The 19724-nt window shown below is 35.0% G+C and overlaps 1 protein-coding gene across 1 annotated transcript; it reads right to left on the bottom strand.

The window, feature by feature from the left end:
* Positions 1 to 8295: 8295 nt before the first annotated feature.
* On the bottom strand, positions 8296 to 10749 carry LOC126762334 (SOX domain-containing protein dichaete). The gene has a single exon (XM_050479037.1). The coding sequence runs from the start codon at positions 10203 to 10205 to the stop codon at positions 8961 to 8963; it is 1245 nt and encodes a 414-aa protein (XP_050334994.1). The 5' UTR covers positions 10206 to 10749; the 3' UTR covers positions 8296 to 8960.
* Between the last annotated feature and the right edge of the window lie 8975 nt (positions 10750 to 19724).

Raw genomic sequence — 19724 nt, 5'->3', positions numbered from 1 at the left:
CAATGATAATGTAACGATTCCAGATTTATACAAAGTCGATTATTATGAAGAAAATTTAAAATATATAAATAAAAAAAACTAAATATTTATATCATCCAGCTCTATTTCAAAGTGATATTTCTCTTACCATGGTTCTAACGATAGCTGCAATTTTAAAGTATTTATGTTTTTTTTTTAGACTGATGACCCAAAACCAAAACTCTTTGTTTGTAATGTTTTTAATGATCCAATTAAAAAAAGGTCTACTAATGCCACGTTCATCGTTCCTTTTTGACCCCGAATCTTATAAAGTGCTCTTGCATCATCCGGGTATAAAATTGAAATCTTCGGGAGTATTTATTTATTTTTACTTTTACCTTACTTTTAGTAGTTTATAACGGAACAGGGCTATCACCCGAACTCATCCATTTTAATTGTGCCAATTGGGACTTAACTTAAGTAGTTCAAGAGATATTTCTTTAAAGAACAGGCTGGCATACAGGCCAGAGTAGAATTTGCAACGATGCTCGACTACAAAATGGCGAACTGCACTTTTTTCCGACGAATCGAAGTACGATATGAAAGATTCAACGTGTTTAAGCTGGTACGAAGGCCGAAACGGCAACGCCTCAAGTCACGTTATATAATACAACAGCACGGTGAAACACTGCCTCCAACGTGTACTTATATGGGACGGTTTTTCAGGTCATGGAATAGGTCCAATTCATCATATCAATGGTATAATGGACAGAAGTACGTATAAAAATATTTTTCAGAATATTATGTTGCCACATGATTTGGGCACACTGCAGTCCTACACTCGGGCAACTACGCTGCCCTTTTTGTTCAGCAAGCAAGTGTACAATTTGTATTAAAATATATAATTACAAATTTTTTATTACAACTTTTATTACGATTATTGTTTAATAACAATACAATTATTTACAAAATGTATGTACATATGTAAATATATTGTTCAATTTGTAAATGGATTTTTCCTGACTTTTCCATGCAAAAATGCCAACTAAGTCATTGTATTTTATTTCTTGAACTAGTTGAGCTTCAATAGACGGTATTGCCAAAACATTTAGCCCATCTGGGTACATACTTGGGCGTAAGTAAGTTTTAACCCTTTTCATGATTCAATCTTTCTCTTAAACAATTTGTTGTGAGTACAAAAGCATACTTAGAATAATGTCTACATTTGGACAAACATCTCGAATATTTTAAGCCAGGATACTTCTCGACTAATTTATTTGCAAGACCTTTGAGTACATTCAAGTCTATTTCAGATAAACTGTCATACAACTAATATTTTTACGTCAAGCCAATTGTGCGCTCAAAGTATCTAATATTCAGTACTACACATTGATTCGAAAACTTTCGTGACCAGATATAGATACACTTTCAATCGCCCGTGACTCATCTGTTTGAAATTTTCGGGTTTTCTTGCGCCCTGTACCCAAATGCTAATAAACTTGATCTCCACACAGTACTATAGCACTTTGTTCATATTCAGGAAATTGTTTGTCTCTCAGAACTTGCAAAAAATAATTGCAAAGAACTATAGATTTGTATCGCAGATTGACCATACTTGCAGCATTAAAAAGATCTCTAAATAGCGTTCCACACAATGATCAGAATCTAGTAGTTGGTTTTTCACCATGAACAATTTTGAGCAATAAATTAGCGCTGCATTAATTATTCCAGTCCCCTCTTTTCCTAACGCATAACAAGCATCAGTCGAGCAGACCACTGAGTTTAATAAAGACTTTTAGGTCTTAAACTTGTATGCTGACCTAATATTTTCCAACGATGTATTGATAAAGAAAAGGAACTATAAAGTTCTTGATAGTAGCTGTACAAGTTGGTACTAAATTCTGCTAATGAAATAATCATTTTCATTTTTGACAGTACTCCTGTGTATAAACCTGACATATTATATTGCTCACAACAGTTCATTACCGGTTCATTTGGCCAGTATCTCGTAGAAATTCTATAAATTTCTCAACAGTTTCTATCACCATCCATATCTCAAACTTATCGTAAAGTGACATGAGCAACATCTGCATCAAAAATATGATTACGATTTGAATTAATAATGTACATATAAATTGTTTAACACAAGAGCGCCCTTGTTTTCTGTAACACAATTACCCCGATCGAGTTGTTCAGATGACTTTTATCCACTTTAAAAAAAATTGAATTGTGAATGTGAAAGACCAGTAAGTTATTTCAAACTAGATTTCTAATGCCTTAAATAGTATATCTGCAAGCACTTTAAGAAATCGTACACAATATGTGATTACTTTCAAACAAATTTTACAAATTTTCACAAAAAACTTTAGAGATTATTAAATGTATTTATGTAAACTGAACTAAAGTAACTGTTTTTCCTTCATAAACTTATGAACGAAGAACTAAACTTTTAATATCTCTAATCCCCTATTTGATCCAGACATCGAAAATATCGAAATCGGAAATAGCTATACATACATATGTATGTGTTAATAAAAAGATGTACATAGGTTTATAAATTCTCCAGGCAAATGTTCCAATTTAAAATCGCCATTATATAGCATTTTAGTTAAAAAATAGGGTTTCATTTAAATTCAGACTTTATATGAAAGTTAAAGTTTATTTTAGATAAGACCTTGATGAATGACTTCGACAATGCATTATATTATATTATTATATATTTATTTAAAATATTGTTCACACATGAAATGTGAAGCACTTACAACTAAAAGAAATATTTTATTATTTATTTTTTAATTTTATTTTAATCCTCATTTTGCACCACAAATTAAAGTAAAATTTATATTCTGGCAAAATACAAAGCTTAGTCATCCACGTTTTCAAAAGTGGGGTCTGAATGAAGAAATTAATGAGTTGTTCAAATATGAAACCTATATTTAATCAACCTTCAAACTTTATAAGATATACATATGTGCTTCAGAAACTGATTTATAATATGATCTAAATTCCAAACTTGAACGATTTGTATTAAAAATAATTGAGATAGGGCTAAGTTCGAGTGTTACCGAACATTTCATACTCCTGCAATTTGTAAAGATCCAGCGAAGGATCCTTGAGGAAGCTTATAATATATGCTGCCTAAGTATTCCACATTCATTATTCGACGGAACCGTGAGTTTATTACAATCTTATTTGGAATTTTATAAACTTACTAAATATTAAATATCAGAGAGTCGCTTATCTTCATTTTTGAGACCTGTCCCCTTACATTCATATCGATAAAATACAATATATTTAAGAAAAAATATTCACTTAATTTCAATAAAATATTACACATATTGAACACTATCTACTTCTCTAGGATTGTAAACTTCTCGCGATGAGAAGACTAAGTAAGTGCAATGACTCTGAGAACGATGTCGGCGGTAGCTTAGTAGCGGAAGTACTTTCCACGTATAACACATCCCTAGCTTTGCCAATTTTTATACAAATTGATATCAACACTGTACAAATGTCTGTCATTTGCAGAGAGCAATGTGTAAGGAGTTTGCAGAGAGCAAAAAAGGTAGTAGCTATTGAACTGATCCCCATATTTTCAACCAAAACTGATTACTGCAAAAATGGTGTATGCAAATCTCTGCGGAGAAACGTGAAAGGGCATATCTGATTGAACCCAATTTTCCCATTTTCTGAAGGTGGAATCTTAGTAGATGCCCTGTATAATCTTGCTAAGCTCCCATTTTCCTAGAAGTAGGAGCGTTTTGGTCTGTCCACTATCAACACTGCCCCAAAGTAACTTGCTAGTATGCCCTTTGTTGCTTGTGCTCTAGAGCCTAAGGTGTTCCTCTAGGGTCCACCACGTCAAACAACCCTTGAAGGAGTTGAATGGTCTGGGGCAGCTTAGGGGAATTTTGTTTCCAGCTAGCTGCTAAGAAGACTTAGTATTGGCGCTAGCATGGCCCTAGTTGGCGCTTGACTATCAACCAGAAAGTTTTTGGACTTGCTGGTTAGAGCAGATTCTAGTCATTTAGTTTGAAGTTGCATTCTGTGTATGGGTTACTATAGAAGAAGCCAGCTCCTGTTACTGTTCCACCCATTGATCCGTCAGTGAATATATAGATTTCGCAGTTGGAACTGTCGAACACACAATCATTCGCCCTAACTTCTCTACTGGGGAATGAAAATGTTTGTGGCTCCTCGTGGGTTTACTTTTTCGGTCGCATTGCCAGCTTAACCCGAGTTCATTAACAAGGTCGCCGTAGTGACGCCTAGCCTGGCTCCGTTGGCCTAAAATCATGATCTGGCTGGCCGTGAGCATTGTCTCATAACTGAATTAAATGTATAATGACCGGATGTCGAGGATAACTTCTAGAGCTTTTGTTTAATTAGTTTTCATTACGCCCGTAATCTCCAGCAAGTAGAGCCAATAGACCATGTGTGATCCTAAAGCTCATTTTTCGGACACTGGCAGGAGTTCCGAATTCGAAGGGCTTTGGAAGCTCTGATCTCACCTTGCTTGGTTGCAATTTAAAGTGCCGTTAAAGAATTAAAGCCTTGGAAAACTTCAGAAGACGAGTTTTCGCTCTAGCAGGTCATGTGCTGACCACGTTGTTACTCCACATATTATTCTTGAGCAAATCAACACGCGTCATCTAACAACAATTTTCGAGTGTACCCTGAAACCGCTACAAACATATAGAGGAACAAGTTTACGAGGATGATATCGCTTTGATATCTATCAGAATATTGAACTAACCGCCGAATTTATACCAAATCAGCTCCGCTGCAAATAAAATCGGCTTAAAATAAATATGCATATACATACATATGTATATAAAACTAAATTTATATCAAATAGCGCAGGCGGTTACTCCACCAATTTCACTATCTATGGATAAGAGATTAACAGAAAAACGGAGTTCTGCTACCTTGGTAGTAAAATTACCCCAAAAGATGGGACATTCGTGGACATCGCTAATCATATAAATAAAGCGGAACAATAACATACATGGTCGTCAAAACCAAACTCTATATATTCAAATCCAACATGAAAACCATGCCATTCAATGGTTACCTTGTATATTTCGAGATAAGCGAACCGGAATAAATATTAATCATGAATAAATGATTACAATCGCTTAATTGCTCTTCAAAATATTCTCCATTAAGACTATACACTTTTGCATGTGTTTGAATCAATTGTCGCCACTCTGTTCCATTTCCAAAACATGTCCCTTCAGGAGTCGAAAAACATTGACATTGATTGTACGGGAATAAAGCGGAGTTATTCGATGCCAAGTTAGAATGATGACTAATCAAATCGATATTTTGAGTGCTCAAAAATTCAGTCGACGTGACGTCTTCAGCGGTTGGTTTCCCTGATTTCTTGAAAGACAACTGTCAAACAAATAGTTATGTACCACTCAGAATTTACTGCTCTAGCTCTGTTCTATTGGTATGGTTGCGACATGTCCTGGCAACCATTTGCTTGGAAATGATTCATGCGCGAACAACTTTTGTAGAATTCGACTCTTCGGGAAACACTCTTACAATCGACTGCTGTTTACATTCGGGCTCATACGCGTAAATCCATGAACAATCAACCGTCACGATGAGGTAGACGTGTTTCGAACCATCGTTACCTTATTTTCAATCAGTGTGCACGAGTCTGTTTTGAGCAATTGACAAATTGTGTTGGACCCAACGCGAACGCATTTTTCGTCAGTCAAAACGTTCATGCATTAAATATTAAATTTTGCTGAGCCCACTAATGCCTATAGTTGTCTTAATCTTACGATGATATCAGTTTCCGCATTAATAGTTTCCGGAACAACAACAAACGACATTCACGAATTTCGTCTTGGCGTGATCCTCGATAGAATTCACCATACCATCGATAAGCACTGGCGCTTGTTGGAGCTTTATCGTTAAGAATTTAATTAAGAAAGTTGTAAAAAATAATTACGCGAAAATGCTTCCGACTTAATTCGATTTTTTGGCCGAGATGAATATTTTAAATTACTGTAAACAACACGATTAAGTTGTGCCGGATTGCAACACCAGAGTTACAAAATCCCGGAATATATTTAAAAGGCTTATGCTTGGTTTGTATACTGTGAAAAGATAGATAGGTATGTACATATGTATATAACAGGTTAAGTGCGGTTATGCTTGTATATAGTATTATGCATAAACTTTGTTTGAAAGTGGTGTAGTAGTTCCTGCATTATTTAGTGAATTATGACACGCTTAATAGCTTCGAACATAACCGTTATAGGTGGAGTTGAGAGATTTTCACACTACGTTGGGACACAAATCACAGAGATCTCTATCATTCTTGACGTTAAGATGTGCAAAGTTTGGGTAATATAGCTTTAGTGGTTTTATATCTTTATATATAAAAAGTACGTGTCACGTTGTTTGTCCGCGATGGACTACTAAACTACTGAATCGATTTTAGTAAAATTTAGCACACTGTGTCCAGTTTGAACCAACTTAAAAGATAGGATAGTTAAAACAATTCATAAATAAAGAATACAGTAAAAGCGCTCTTAAATGGACGCGCTATTAAGCGGACATCTCCATTAACGATGGGCATTGTTGATGTGTATTAAGTACAATCTATTGAGCGGACAAATCTATTAACTGGTCTGGTAACCGGACACTGAGAAAACAGCCTTAAATTCGTTATTATTTCCAATAAAATTTATTTGTATAAACACATTCAAAATTAGAGTACAATTGTACAATCCCTTGGATTCTTATACCGATAAAAACATTTCCCCTTTATTCGTAAATAAAATTTTCACTGTATTGAATAGTATAAAATGTATACCACAGCAACGCGTGGTCGGGTCCCCTAGTATATATCGCCACCTGAAATGCAAAATAACGTATCATCAAAAAATTCAAAATTGAGTTTTTTACTGATTACGATTCACCACATCATATTACATATGTGTCGCAAATTTTAAGCTTCTGCGATCAAAAATACCCAAGCTATATTAAAAAATAAAAAAAAAACGTATCATCAAGTGCTTGATTTCGTTAAACAAAATAACGTATCATCACTAAAGTATGTAAATATAACAGAGTGTTTTCTTGTTTTATATCAAAGTTAGCCTTCATTTATTGTTTATGTTTATTTTTAGTGATTAAGTTCAATGTGCTTTGGTAAGTTTAGGCTACATCGTTGATCGAACGTGGACTACTATATACATATATGTGCATATGTAGTCCTTTGTGAGGCCATAGAAAAGAATAACTCCTGTGTTCGAACTTATAAATTAACAAGACGCTTCCCGCCAGTTCGGTGGGATGTCTGAAGGTATGCGCCCCCAAGTGATTAAGTCCTGACCTTCCTAACTCAAGACAGCCAAGAAGGAAGCGTTGAGTTGTTTCCACCTAATCTTTTTCCATACAGCTTCTGCAGATGACGTCTGGTAAGACTCTTCTTGCTAGCTCATGTTTCCTGCAATTCCGCTGTGGTCTGGCACTCATATCATTCTTATCACAAAGGCACTCGATGCTACTGATAGCGAGGTTAGGTCTTCGATCAGCTCTGAAATCTCTCATTGTTAATGAGTTCAAGGCTGGAATCGCCGCTCTGCTATCTGAGTCGATGGTCACTCCTCTGAAGGAGGGTGCACTCCGGAGTAGTAAATGTACTGCTACCTTAATGGCTCCAATCTCGGCCTGGAAGACACTGCAATACTTAGGAAGTTGGAGAAACTGGAGTTGATAGAGAGCTCCTGACAGTAGACCCCTCCACCTTTGACCCATCCATGAATGATAATATACCTTTTGAATAATTAGTTATTAAATAAATAATAATTAAACATTATCCTCATTTTTTAGCTTGAAATATTTAAATTTTTTTTTTAGCTGGTACTTATGTACATAATAATAATAAAAATAACGTGAAATATTAAAAACTTGCAACTGTTTTTATTTAAAATTAAAAAAAAGTATTAATATTCAAATTTTTAATCTTTATACAAATTTAGATTGATCATACGTTATTTTGTTTCAGAAATGAAAATTCAAAATAACGTAAGAAACCTACTATAAAATTTGCTTAATTTTTTCATAATTTATTTTTAAAGTATACTTATAGGTTCATGTTAATTCAGATTTGAAAATTTTGTTTCAATATCTCAAGTGGTTTTCTTTTTATACGGTTTTTTGCTTCTCCTGTAAACCTACGAAAAGTGATGTTACGTTATTTTGCATTTCAGGTGACGATATGTACATATCTACATATACTTACATTGAAACTAATAGGCTGCGGGGCCACATCCACTTTTCAAAAAGTCATATTTTTTAGTCAAGTCAATCAAAATTTTATTTTCAATTAATATTTACAATTTCTTTATACATAAGACTAATTATATCGTAAAACTATCTCCAATGTATGAAAACCACAAAAATGTAGTATAAGATTTCGATGCAAAATTAAAATGATTTATTTTTATAAAATAGTGAGAGAAACAGAGCTAAAAACAATAACAAATGTGACGATTTATCGTATACAAGTGATACTGAAATCAATAATACAGCAGAAATCATACACTCAAGCCTTTAAAATAAATTAATTTAAATTGTGATTTGTGTCTAAAACACTTTTGCATTATTAACATTTCGGAATGTTTACGAATAATTGGCGAAATAATCAATACTTCGGCCAACCAGCCAAATATTTTCTACATACATATTTCAAAAACGAGAATCTAATAATAATAAGACATTTAATTTTAGCTATAACTTAAATCACATGATAACTTGGTAAAGGAATCTGTGTCTACTTCCAATACATTATATTGTTAATAAATACATTTTGGTATATTACCCAGTGTGTCTATAGATAATAAATATCTATACAGATACATATAATAACTCCGGGGCCTCTCGAGGTATTGGTTCTTAATAAAAAATTTAACAAAGCGCATTGAACGCCAATTGTACTTTCTACATTAAAAATTACTAATATTTTTGCTTAATGTTTAATACAGCACCGGCACCGGTCGCCTCAGCGCATTGTCCATCGCCGATGACACTGATGATTCCATGCCGTTGGGTGTGATTGTGCCGGGTGAAGAGCCTGGCGATGATGTCGACGATGAATTGTAGAGCCCCGCCGCTGCATTTGCCGAGTGTGCGGCATATAAGGAAGGCGCTGATATGCCTGAATAGATGCCGGAATAAAAACTGCTCAGTGTCGTTGGTGGCAACTGAGGTGCTTTTTGAGCCTCCAGTACGTTGTGAGTTTGATTTGTAGCAGCTGCGGCGGCTGCAGCCTGTGTTTGATGCAATTTGGAAAGCGCCAAGGGATCAAAACCACCGAAATACGGTACTGGGTACGGCTGGTCAAGATGATGTGAAGGCGCAAAATATGGTGGTAATTGATGGAAAGGATTGTAGGCACCAGAACCAGCTCCGCCTGCACCACCACCCAATTTATGCTGACCTTGTGCGGCTTGCATTTGTAGTCCTTGTGGTCCACCAGCTAGGGGATTCTTCGGCTTACGTCGTGGGCGATATTTGTAATCGGGATGCTCTTTCATGTGTAGGGCGCGTAAACGCTTGGCTTCGTCGATAAAGGGACGTTTCTCAGATTCAGCTAGCAGTTTCCATTCAGCACCAAGACGTTTAGAAATCTCTGAGTTATGCATTTTTGGATTGTCCTTTGCGATTTGACGACGCTGTAGACGAGACCATACCATAAAAGCATTCATTGGTCGTTTAATGTGGCCTTCCTGACCCGGCGATGTAGGATGATGGTGGATACTGCCACCACCATTATTGCCACTGCCATTGAGCCCCTGACCATGACCTAAAGCACCAATTGAACTTTGACTTCCAATACTGCCAGCAGAACCGATTGAGGAGTTGGGCGAGAGTGTCTGATGCCCGACGGCAGTTTGCATATGATGATTGCCACTAGCTAAGTGATGTAAGCCACTGTTCATATTGCCACCAAGACTGCCACTTCCACTACCCATATGACCCATACTGGCTGTACCCATAATGGAGTTACCGTTGCTGGCTGCATGACCGCCTACTGGAGAGCCGCCCATCGCTGCAGAAATAGCAGCTAAGCTGCCAGTTTGCGAAAAATGCATTACACGCTTTATATCCATATCGGTGGGACTGAGATTATTTTGTGAAGCATAATCGCCTGGAGTGGGTACATCTAAAGCCTGGCTTAGATGGAAACCGTAATTTGGATGTGAAGACAAAGTCGTCATTCTGGTATTTTGTATTTGTATATAACTTTTCACTTTCACGTAACTTTATGTTCTATATTTACTTTTCACTATTCTTCTTTAATATTCTTCAAAATAACTTTGACACTATTACTTCTTATCGCTTTTCACGTTTGTTCATCTGATATTATGCTTCTTTGTTTTGTGAAATATTTATAGTATTTCTTATTTTCTTCCTTTTGCGGTTCTTTACTATTTTTCAGTGCAATTATTTGTAGTTCTATTCACTTCAACAGCTTCGTACAGACTGATTTCTCTGCACGACAATCTCCGACCATCCACAACTCAAAGTATACAAGTTATGAATATCCAGTTTTCACTTCATTCAACACAATTCCGCCCTGAATGAAACAATACCAATTTAAACAAGGTACGAACACAACAATTGTACACCTCTCACTCGCTCGCTCTTTCGCCTTTTAATAAATTGTTTTCAATATATTATATGTTCTCAGACCGTTTACAGAGCGCTATTATATCACGACTGTTATGTTGTGCCTACGAGTGCTCAGCTACGTTTGCTTGTGTAGACAATGTTGTCCCGCTACTATATACAAACGATGTTAGGCAAATTGATTTTTGTCGCTCAGCGTTTAACACTCGCCAGTGTTCCGCTAAGGGCACTTACACACTCTCCGGCACATAGTGAAGCACACACATTTTACTCAACGCGCACAGGTGAGAGAGGCAAACACATTAGTTATCTCGCTTGTACACGTACAGCACAAAGGCGAACTTAGCCGCAGTCAAAGAAGAGCGTTGACGCATACTCGTTTGAGAGAGTGAAAAGAAAGCTTGACGTACAATGCAGGGGAGAGCCAATGGCAATTGCTTTCAGATTGACGGACATTAATCATCAGACAAAGCAAGACAACAATATTTGCGGGCAATGCAATAAAACTATTATTGCCCATTGCTAGAGGCTAGTGTGGCAGTTATATTATGGTTGTTGTTCTTGCTAGTGTTGATGTTGGGGATGGTTGTAGGTATTCATGCGCCAACTCTGCCTTTGTTATTTGCCAATGAGCAAAACGCACAGCACTGCTTTATTGCATTTTGTACGCTCTATTCTTTGCTATGTGTGAGCCTGGCGGTAGTCCACTGAGATGCATAGATGTCAATGTGTCTTTGTTGCAATACATTTGGCTTTGTACTGCCAATTGTGCTAAACACTCACCTTCCCCTGTCACTGAGCTGTTTGCTTGCGTCCCTTGGTGAGAATGCGGGAGAGTGGCTTTTAGGATATATTGTTAATACAAACGGTACAATATGGGAAAGGCGTAAAGAACAGAATCGTTTATAGAATGGTAGTTGTTACGTACATAATGTGCACGTGAAAACCCTTTTATAACTTACTTGATTCTCGTTATCAAAGTCCATTATATGCTTTTATGTTAATTATTTATATTTTGTCTCCGTTTTACACGCTTTTATTGTTATTATTATTTTAATTTTTCTGAAAAGGATATTAAGCACAATACTCTTTTTAAGGAAGTTGTTAAAATGGGGGAATTATAACGTCGTAAATGTGTATACATCGTTAGAATATAAGTACTTCAACTTCGCTATTTTAAAGAAACGCCTGTGTATTATCATTTCTAATTATTGAATAAATTGGTCTGTTTACATGAACATTATCCTAACATACATAGGTTGTTTTGAATTACAACACTCGACTTCCCGGCTATTAATCTGTTGACAACAACAAATATAAATAATATTCCTACGTTGGAATGTAGATAAAATAAAAGGGCACTTATACTTTTTGTACCTAATTCAATAATATACATACATACATACACTATATACACATATTCTGAATAACAATTTCTTCAATTGTTATTCATCAGTTGATTTTGGAACCACCGGTAGATAACGAAGCAGAGGGACAAGAAATAATGCCGGCAACTAAATGTCAAGATCAAGAATAAGATGAGGAATAGTCTTTGAAAATTGAGCTTTTCGAAAGAATCATATACAGTGTTGAGCAAAACATATTGGACTCATACCTATGAATTACATTATCATCTCCTATTCTCGCAATTATCATTTTAAATATAAACAAATCACTCAGATTTGAAAAATGACTATTTATTTTATGAAAACATACATATGTACCTTAGAAATTGTTTGACTCCATGCCATTTTATACGAAAAAAATTAAACATATTCAATATTCAGTGCGACAAAACATATTGGAATAATGATTGCTATATAATATTTTATAGCATAATCATTATTTTTAATTGCTTCACTGCATCTATTTGGCATAGAAGCTATAAGATTGTTAAGAACTTCTTGTGGAATGCTTAACCAGGCTTGTTTTACAGCTTGGAACAATTTTTTTTTAACTCGATTCACTCCCTCTCTGTCAATCCTTCTATTTATTATATCCCAAAGATCTCAATAGGGTTGAGATCCGGCGATTGAGCCGATCTTTTTAACATAAATATTTTGAGCTCCGACCCAATTTGTCACAAGTTTCGACGAGTGCTTTAGGTCGTTGTTGTGTTGAAACGACCATGGAAGTGGCATATTGCACTCGGCATGGGAAAGCATCATGTTCTCAAGGATGTCTTTGTATAAGAATCGATCCTTAATGCCATTGATTAGATGAAGAGGTCCAACACCAAACTCAGAATAACATCCCCATACATAATGGCACCTTCACCATGCTTAACCGTGCCTTATAAGCAATATCGGGCATCTAACCTCCTATTTTTTGGTTAGTGAACTCTTCTCATTCCGTCTGAATATTTCAAATTAAATTTTGATTCATGAGAAAATCATTACTATTGTTTTCCATTGTTTCACTGACCAGTTGATGTGTTCCCGAGCAAATTGTAATCGGATAAGTTGACTTTTTCTTGATATAAAAGGCTTTTTAGCTGCCCTATAACTTGTTAACCCACCTGCAATTTTCAAATTTAAGGCTTTAACCACGTTCGCTTCCGACTTATCTGGAAACTTTTTTAATTCTGTAAGTATTTTTGAACCGTCTTGTCGGTTTGTAGCTTTGGGTAATTTTCCACGGTGGTGAGATGGTCACAGATCTAATGTCTCTTAATTTAATTGAAATAAAGCTCGCTACTGATTCTTTAAGTCGTTGTTGAAATTACATAGAGCATACAAAATCGTTAGAAAATAACGGAATTTTCGACCTTTATTGAGAAAAACTGCGACTAGTCCAATATGTTTTGTCGCAGTTAATATTGGGTACTAGTAATTTCTTTTGTTTAAAATGTAAACTATTAAAAAAAATTATAAGGTTTTTCATTGTTGCACTAAATAAACAATATGCCTTAATATTTAAATACTTTTTTATATCCAAAATTGTAATTTGGAGTATACGACATGTTTTTAGCATTCATAGCCATCAGTCCAATATGTTTTCTCCGGCACTGTATGTAGCGCTAAAAACAATATTTTATATGTGATTTTAGATATCTGTTATTCTATATATGTACATATGTATGGATGTATGTAGGTACAATGAACTCTCCCGCGATAAGTTCAAGGACTCTGGTTTTTATGGTTAAGTATTACCGGATAGATATGTATTATATATGTACATACATACATATGTATGTAGAATAACACAAAAATCGTACGTCAAGAATCGATCCTTAATTAATAAAAAATTTTATTTTCATTTTAAACACTAAAAGTATATACATATGAACATATGTATGTACATATGTATATGCATATACATGTATGTATGTACATATGTATATGCATATACATATATTTTCGTTACGTTAAAATTAAATGAATTGACTGTAAATGTGTTATATTCATAGTTTTTTTAAGCTTAATTTTAATGTAAAAACGAAAATCTATTTCTTCTTCATTGGTAAGTATTTTTCGTGCTCACATAATTAAATCATCTGCAACAAAAAATGTCAGATAAAAGAATTCGATGTCAAAAAAATATTTATTTAGTATAGTATTTTGATGGGAACTGCGTTTGCCCTTTGTACGAACCAATGCTCGATTCGTAGTTTAGAATTTGCCAAATCTAGCCTTATTGGACGGGTTTTTCGCCGCAACTGCCCTCTTAATAATCTTTTATAGATTCTCTATGGGGTCTAAGTCCGGGCTTCAGTTAGGCCCTTGATGTGGTTCATTGGAAGCCAGTCCTTAACGACCCATGAGCAGTGCCTTGGGTCGTTACCCTGCTGAATAATCAAACATAGTGGTGAGACATCAGCGTACTTTCCATTTAAGTGTTCTGTTAAAATGCCTCTGTAAATACTACCAGTCATTTTGATCTAATTTGGAATTCACCTGGCTCATCCGTACTATTTGGATGTCGTCATTAATAGTATTTCCCGATTTTAAACGTATTTAAATTTAAAAACAATACACTTTTAACTTTCTTAATATATATATATTTTTATTTATATTTTCTTACGTAGATCGTTGCAATAACAACTTATTACACTGGCTTAATTATGTGAGCATATACAAGAAACAATAGATCAACTGAGATACAATTTACAATTTTCACCAACCACATTAGTTATTTCACTAAATATGTTCTTAACCATTTCGATACAGATGACTGAACCTTTTTCCATACCATCATATACATAAATGAAAAACTACTTCGATGACTTTATATTCTGAAACGTAATTTTGTCATGCAGTGACTTAATTATGTGAGCTCAAGGGTATCAGCGCATATTAATTGTTGAATAACGAACTTAGCCCTTCCATACTTGTCTTCTATACATTTCTATCAAATTTTTATATGTAAATAATAACTTATGTAAATATGTATATGTATGTATGTAGATACTTATTATTTATTTTAGTATAGACGAAAGTCAATGAGCAAAAATGGTTAGAGGGGTCACACATTTTAATGTACTGGAGAGGGGGAAAATTAACACTTTCCATTCCTCTTTGCATTTTTATTTGTCTTCCTTTTCACACTATTGTTTCTTTATAATCATTAATTCTATATATGTATATTCATTCTTCCATACCTCATTCATTATTCATTGCTTTTTATTCTTTTTCCAGATATTTATGAATAAATGCTTTGCAAAACCAGCAAATTTCAAAGCAATATCACCTCTTGTATTTGTTAGTATGCGATTTTAATGTCTAGTGTTTAAAAGTGGTGGAACTTTGTAACACTTCTATGTGCAGATTTTTTATCAGCTCGCTTAGAAATAAATTCACACGGCCCCAACTCTCATTCGTATCGGCCGCCAATGAATTTTTCTCTCAGTTCGCTTGTTCTGCCCGACAGTATTTAGGGTGCGTTCGTAATTCCTTATTTTCGTTTCTTACTACCACAGCCACCACTGTTGTGTTGCTTTATTCATTATCTTCTCTTCTTCTCACCGCTGCTTTTGCGTCGTATCTCCTACTCAATTATGTGATTCTATTGCGGATGTTGTTGGTGTTGTACACGCGACTGAATTCATTCTCTATCAGGAGCACGTGTAAATATGTATACGCTTCAATGTGCGTAAAATAAATCGACTGCAGCCAGTCTTTAACCAATCACAAAGAGCTAACGGTGTGAAGCTCATTGTTGCTTTTGCCTACTACTATTATGTTTGTGTGAAAATTGGGCCGTTACACAGACATTCATCCATTCATTTTCCTACATTCACTGCATTCATTTATATACATTGATAGTTATTCTGATGTACCAGCACCATACGTTCACCGTCATACACATACTTATACATATAATACATAAATATGTACATGAACGCACAGTTTTGCTGAAATTGAGGACTAATATTGCAATTGAAGGTGTGAAAAATTGTGACACACATCCCCCTATATTGATTGGATCGATACAAAGATGTAATACCAATGTAAGTTTCTATGTACATAAGTTAGCCGTAATAATCTTTCTAACCTTATCATCTGCCTAAGAATCTTTTATATAGTATACCAGTATTAAGCTTGATGAAAAATAAGGTAACAACATAAAATCTATGTTTATTTTAGTGTAATTATCTACATTCCCCGGGTAAATAAAATTTCAAAAAAAATCTATTTTGCTAAGTTGTTGAAACTGTCCTTAAGTACACCTCAGTAGTGCGTTGCGATTTTTACAATGGATAAAAATATCGAACAGAGAATTTTTTACAAATTTTGTATTTCCAACCAAATTTCGTTCGCGGGCTGGCTGCGAATGTTGGAAAAGGCTTACGTTGATTTAGTTTTATTAAAAACACAAGCCTACGAGTGGGACAAACCAACAAGCCTCTTTCAGAACGACCTTCGACCTCTTCAACTGATGAAAATATTAAAAAAGTTAAGGATATGGTGCTTGAAAATTGTCAGCCAATTGTTGATAGGCATCTCTCGCGAGTCCTTTCGAATGATTTTGATGAAGAGAGTACGATTGTGACCGAATTTAAAGCCAAAAACCCAATGAATACCATCAATCAATCACCGTATTCACCAGATTTGGCTCCGTGTGATTTTTTCTTATACTCAAACTGAATTTGCCGCTCCATAGAATCCGTTTTAGTCGGAGGAGCTGAAGGCCATCCCAAAAAACGCTTATGAAAAGTGTTTCGATTACTGGAAAAATCTTTAGCATAAGTGTCTTACATCTTGTGGGGATTACTTTGAAGGCGACAAAATAATATTGATCACTAATTAAATATTTTGCGTTTTATTTACAAATGTATGTATGTATATGTAATCCTGCTACTTTGATAGAAAAACCCTTTATGTTCAGCTGAACAAAGTATTCAGGTGTAATATAAAGTCCACAATGCACGACACATAACAACCGCTGGTATTGGTCTGTTAAATAACATGCTCATAATTTTCTCTACTGATAAATCCCGCAATACTTTTCAATCAAAACACATTTGATCATCTTGAGTAGGGTCCCGATAAACATACTTCAGGCTTACCAAACTGCCGCACTCTGAATAATAACAAAATGTCTTTTGATGTCTACAGAACAGCACTTTCACAATGAGGCAAGAATTAAGAAACCATTCCCTTTCGCAATAACAATTTGGATATTGAAGGTTTAACCCTTACATATCAGGAGTTTACCTCGCCATAACAAATATGATCCAAGAGTTGTATCCTTTGCCACACAAATTAAAAATCTCTTTCCTCCTCTTAATTTGTTGGTCTTAACTAACTAAAATACTAAAACACCTCTCTCACGCCTTGCAGTATTATTATCACAACGAATAAATGCACGTAAACCAAGTACACGAACCCAAACTTTAACGATTACAACCAAAATACGATTACGGTAATGTGTTATGAGAGTCATAATGTAAATCAGCACCTGCCTTACTTGTAGTGTATGACGGTGCAGGAGGAGAGCAGAAGAGGGTGGCATGGCATACCCTATGTCTAATCATATGGTAATGTTTTGTTCAACATTCATTGGATATAATGCAAAGTCGACGACGTTAGGACCTGTTACAAGAATAATGAATAACTGTGCAAATTTTCACGTCTGTCCGTGCTGTGGTTCGAACGTTTTGCAGGTACACAACCAAATAGAGTGTATTTTACCCTGAACAGGGTATATTAAGTTTGTCACGATGTTTGTAACACCCAGAAAGAAGCGTCGGAGACCTTAAAGTATATGTATATATAAATGATCAGTATGTTCAGCTGAGTCGATTTAACCGTAGTCCGTCTGTCCGTCTGTATATATACGAAATAGTCCCTCAGTTTTCAAGATATCCTTTTGAAATTTTGCAAACGTCATTTTCTCTTCAAGAAGCTGCTCATTTGCCGGAACGGCCGATATCGGACTACTATAACATACTATAGCTGCCATATAAACTGAACGATCGGAATCAAGTTCTTGTATGGAAAACTTTCACATTTGACAAGATATATTCAAGAAATTTGGTATAGATTATTTTCTAAGGCAACAATGTAATCTCCGAAGAAATTGTTCAGATCGATTAACTATAGCATATAGCTACCATACAACCTGAACGATCGGAATCAAGTTCTTGTATGGAAAACTTTCACATTTGACAATGTATCTTCACCAAATTTGGTATAGATTACTTTCTAAGGCAACAATGTAATCTCCAAAGAAATTGTTCAGATCGGTTAACTATAGCATATAGCTCCCATACAAACTGAACGATCGAAATCAAGTTCTTGCATGGACAACTTTCACATTTGACAATGTATCTTCACCAAATTTGGTATAGATTACTTTCTAAGGCAACAATGTAATCTCCAAAGAAATTGTTCAGATCGGTTAACTATAGCATATAGCTCCCATACAAACTGAACGATCGAAATCAAGTTCTTGTATGGAAAACTTTCACATTTGACAATGTATCTTCACCAAATTTGGTATAGATTACTTTCTAAGGCAACAATGTAATCTCCGAAAAAATTGTTCAGATCGGATTACTATAGCATATAGCTTCCATACAAACTGAACACATAGAAATGCACCTGTGAAGGGTATATAAGCTTCGGTGCAGCCGAAGTTAACGTTTTTTCTTGTTTTTGTATATACGATACGAGGAGGAAAGACACATTTATGCAAAACAATCTGTTCCTACATAGTCAATAGTCAAGTATTGGTTTATTTAAACCCTGTTGTGACTATTATTGAATCGATTGGTCGGCGGGATCAACTTTAGGCAAAGTTTTAAAACCTGCACATATAAAACCACTTCCACCTCATTACAAGATGTTGCTAACAATACTTAGCTTATTCGCCTTCAAACAGGTTTTAGATAACCGCTACAACAATAACAATATTGACAGTATTTGTATGTGAGCGTCCTGTGTTTTGCAGAAATATTATATCTGTAGAAAATACGTAGCGTCACGTTCGTACTCCAAAGATTTTCATACTTTGAATATCCACATTAGGCAAGTGCTGTGTCTATTATCGATTACTACCAATTGCATTTGCAGATATGTTAACAGAGTTTTCTTTTCTCTATAAAAACGTTACCCCATTAAATGCTCCATTAGATAAATATAATATATATAATATACCATATATGTACTTGTATTATAACAAGTTGGTATCATCGTATTAACTTATTTTGAAGTTCCTAGACTCAAGACTAAGACTAAGGTAATAATTATTTTACTTTCCGTCAATAAAAATTATACCTAACTCATACTCATCGTCTCAGTGTGAAAACTTCGAAAAGTCGATTTTTTTTTGTTGCATTATCGGATAGTATACACTGTAATAAACATTCTCTCAAAAAATCGATTTCAAATTATTACGGTCGCTACAGCGTTTCTTGTAGAAAAGGAACAGAGTGGCGAACGGAGCGACTCCAATCTTTAATCGCATTTTCCTCAGAATGGTATTTTTCGAAACGGTTTCCACTGTCAAAGGAAGAGTTTTGAAGATATCTAGTTCCAATTTAAAGAGAGCATTTTTAACGTCGTTCTCTATCGCGCTATGTGGCCATTTTTTTTGCAATTTTCCTATTTTTTCTACGAAAAACTGTCGAAAAAGGGCCAAATTCGATACTTTTTGTTCAAACC

The sequence above is a fragment of the Bactrocera neohumeralis genome, chromosome 6 (assembly GCF_024586455.1).
Source record: "Bactrocera neohumeralis isolate Rockhampton chromosome 6, APGP_CSIRO_Bneo_wtdbg2-racon-allhic-juicebox.fasta_v2, whole genome shotgun sequence".
NCBI classification, from domain to species: Eukaryota; Metazoa; Arthropoda; class Insecta; order Diptera; family Tephritidae; genus Bactrocera; species Bactrocera neohumeralis.
The sequence above is the reverse complement of the archived record's forward strand: the minus strand, read 5'-3'. Positions and strand labels throughout refer to the sequence as shown.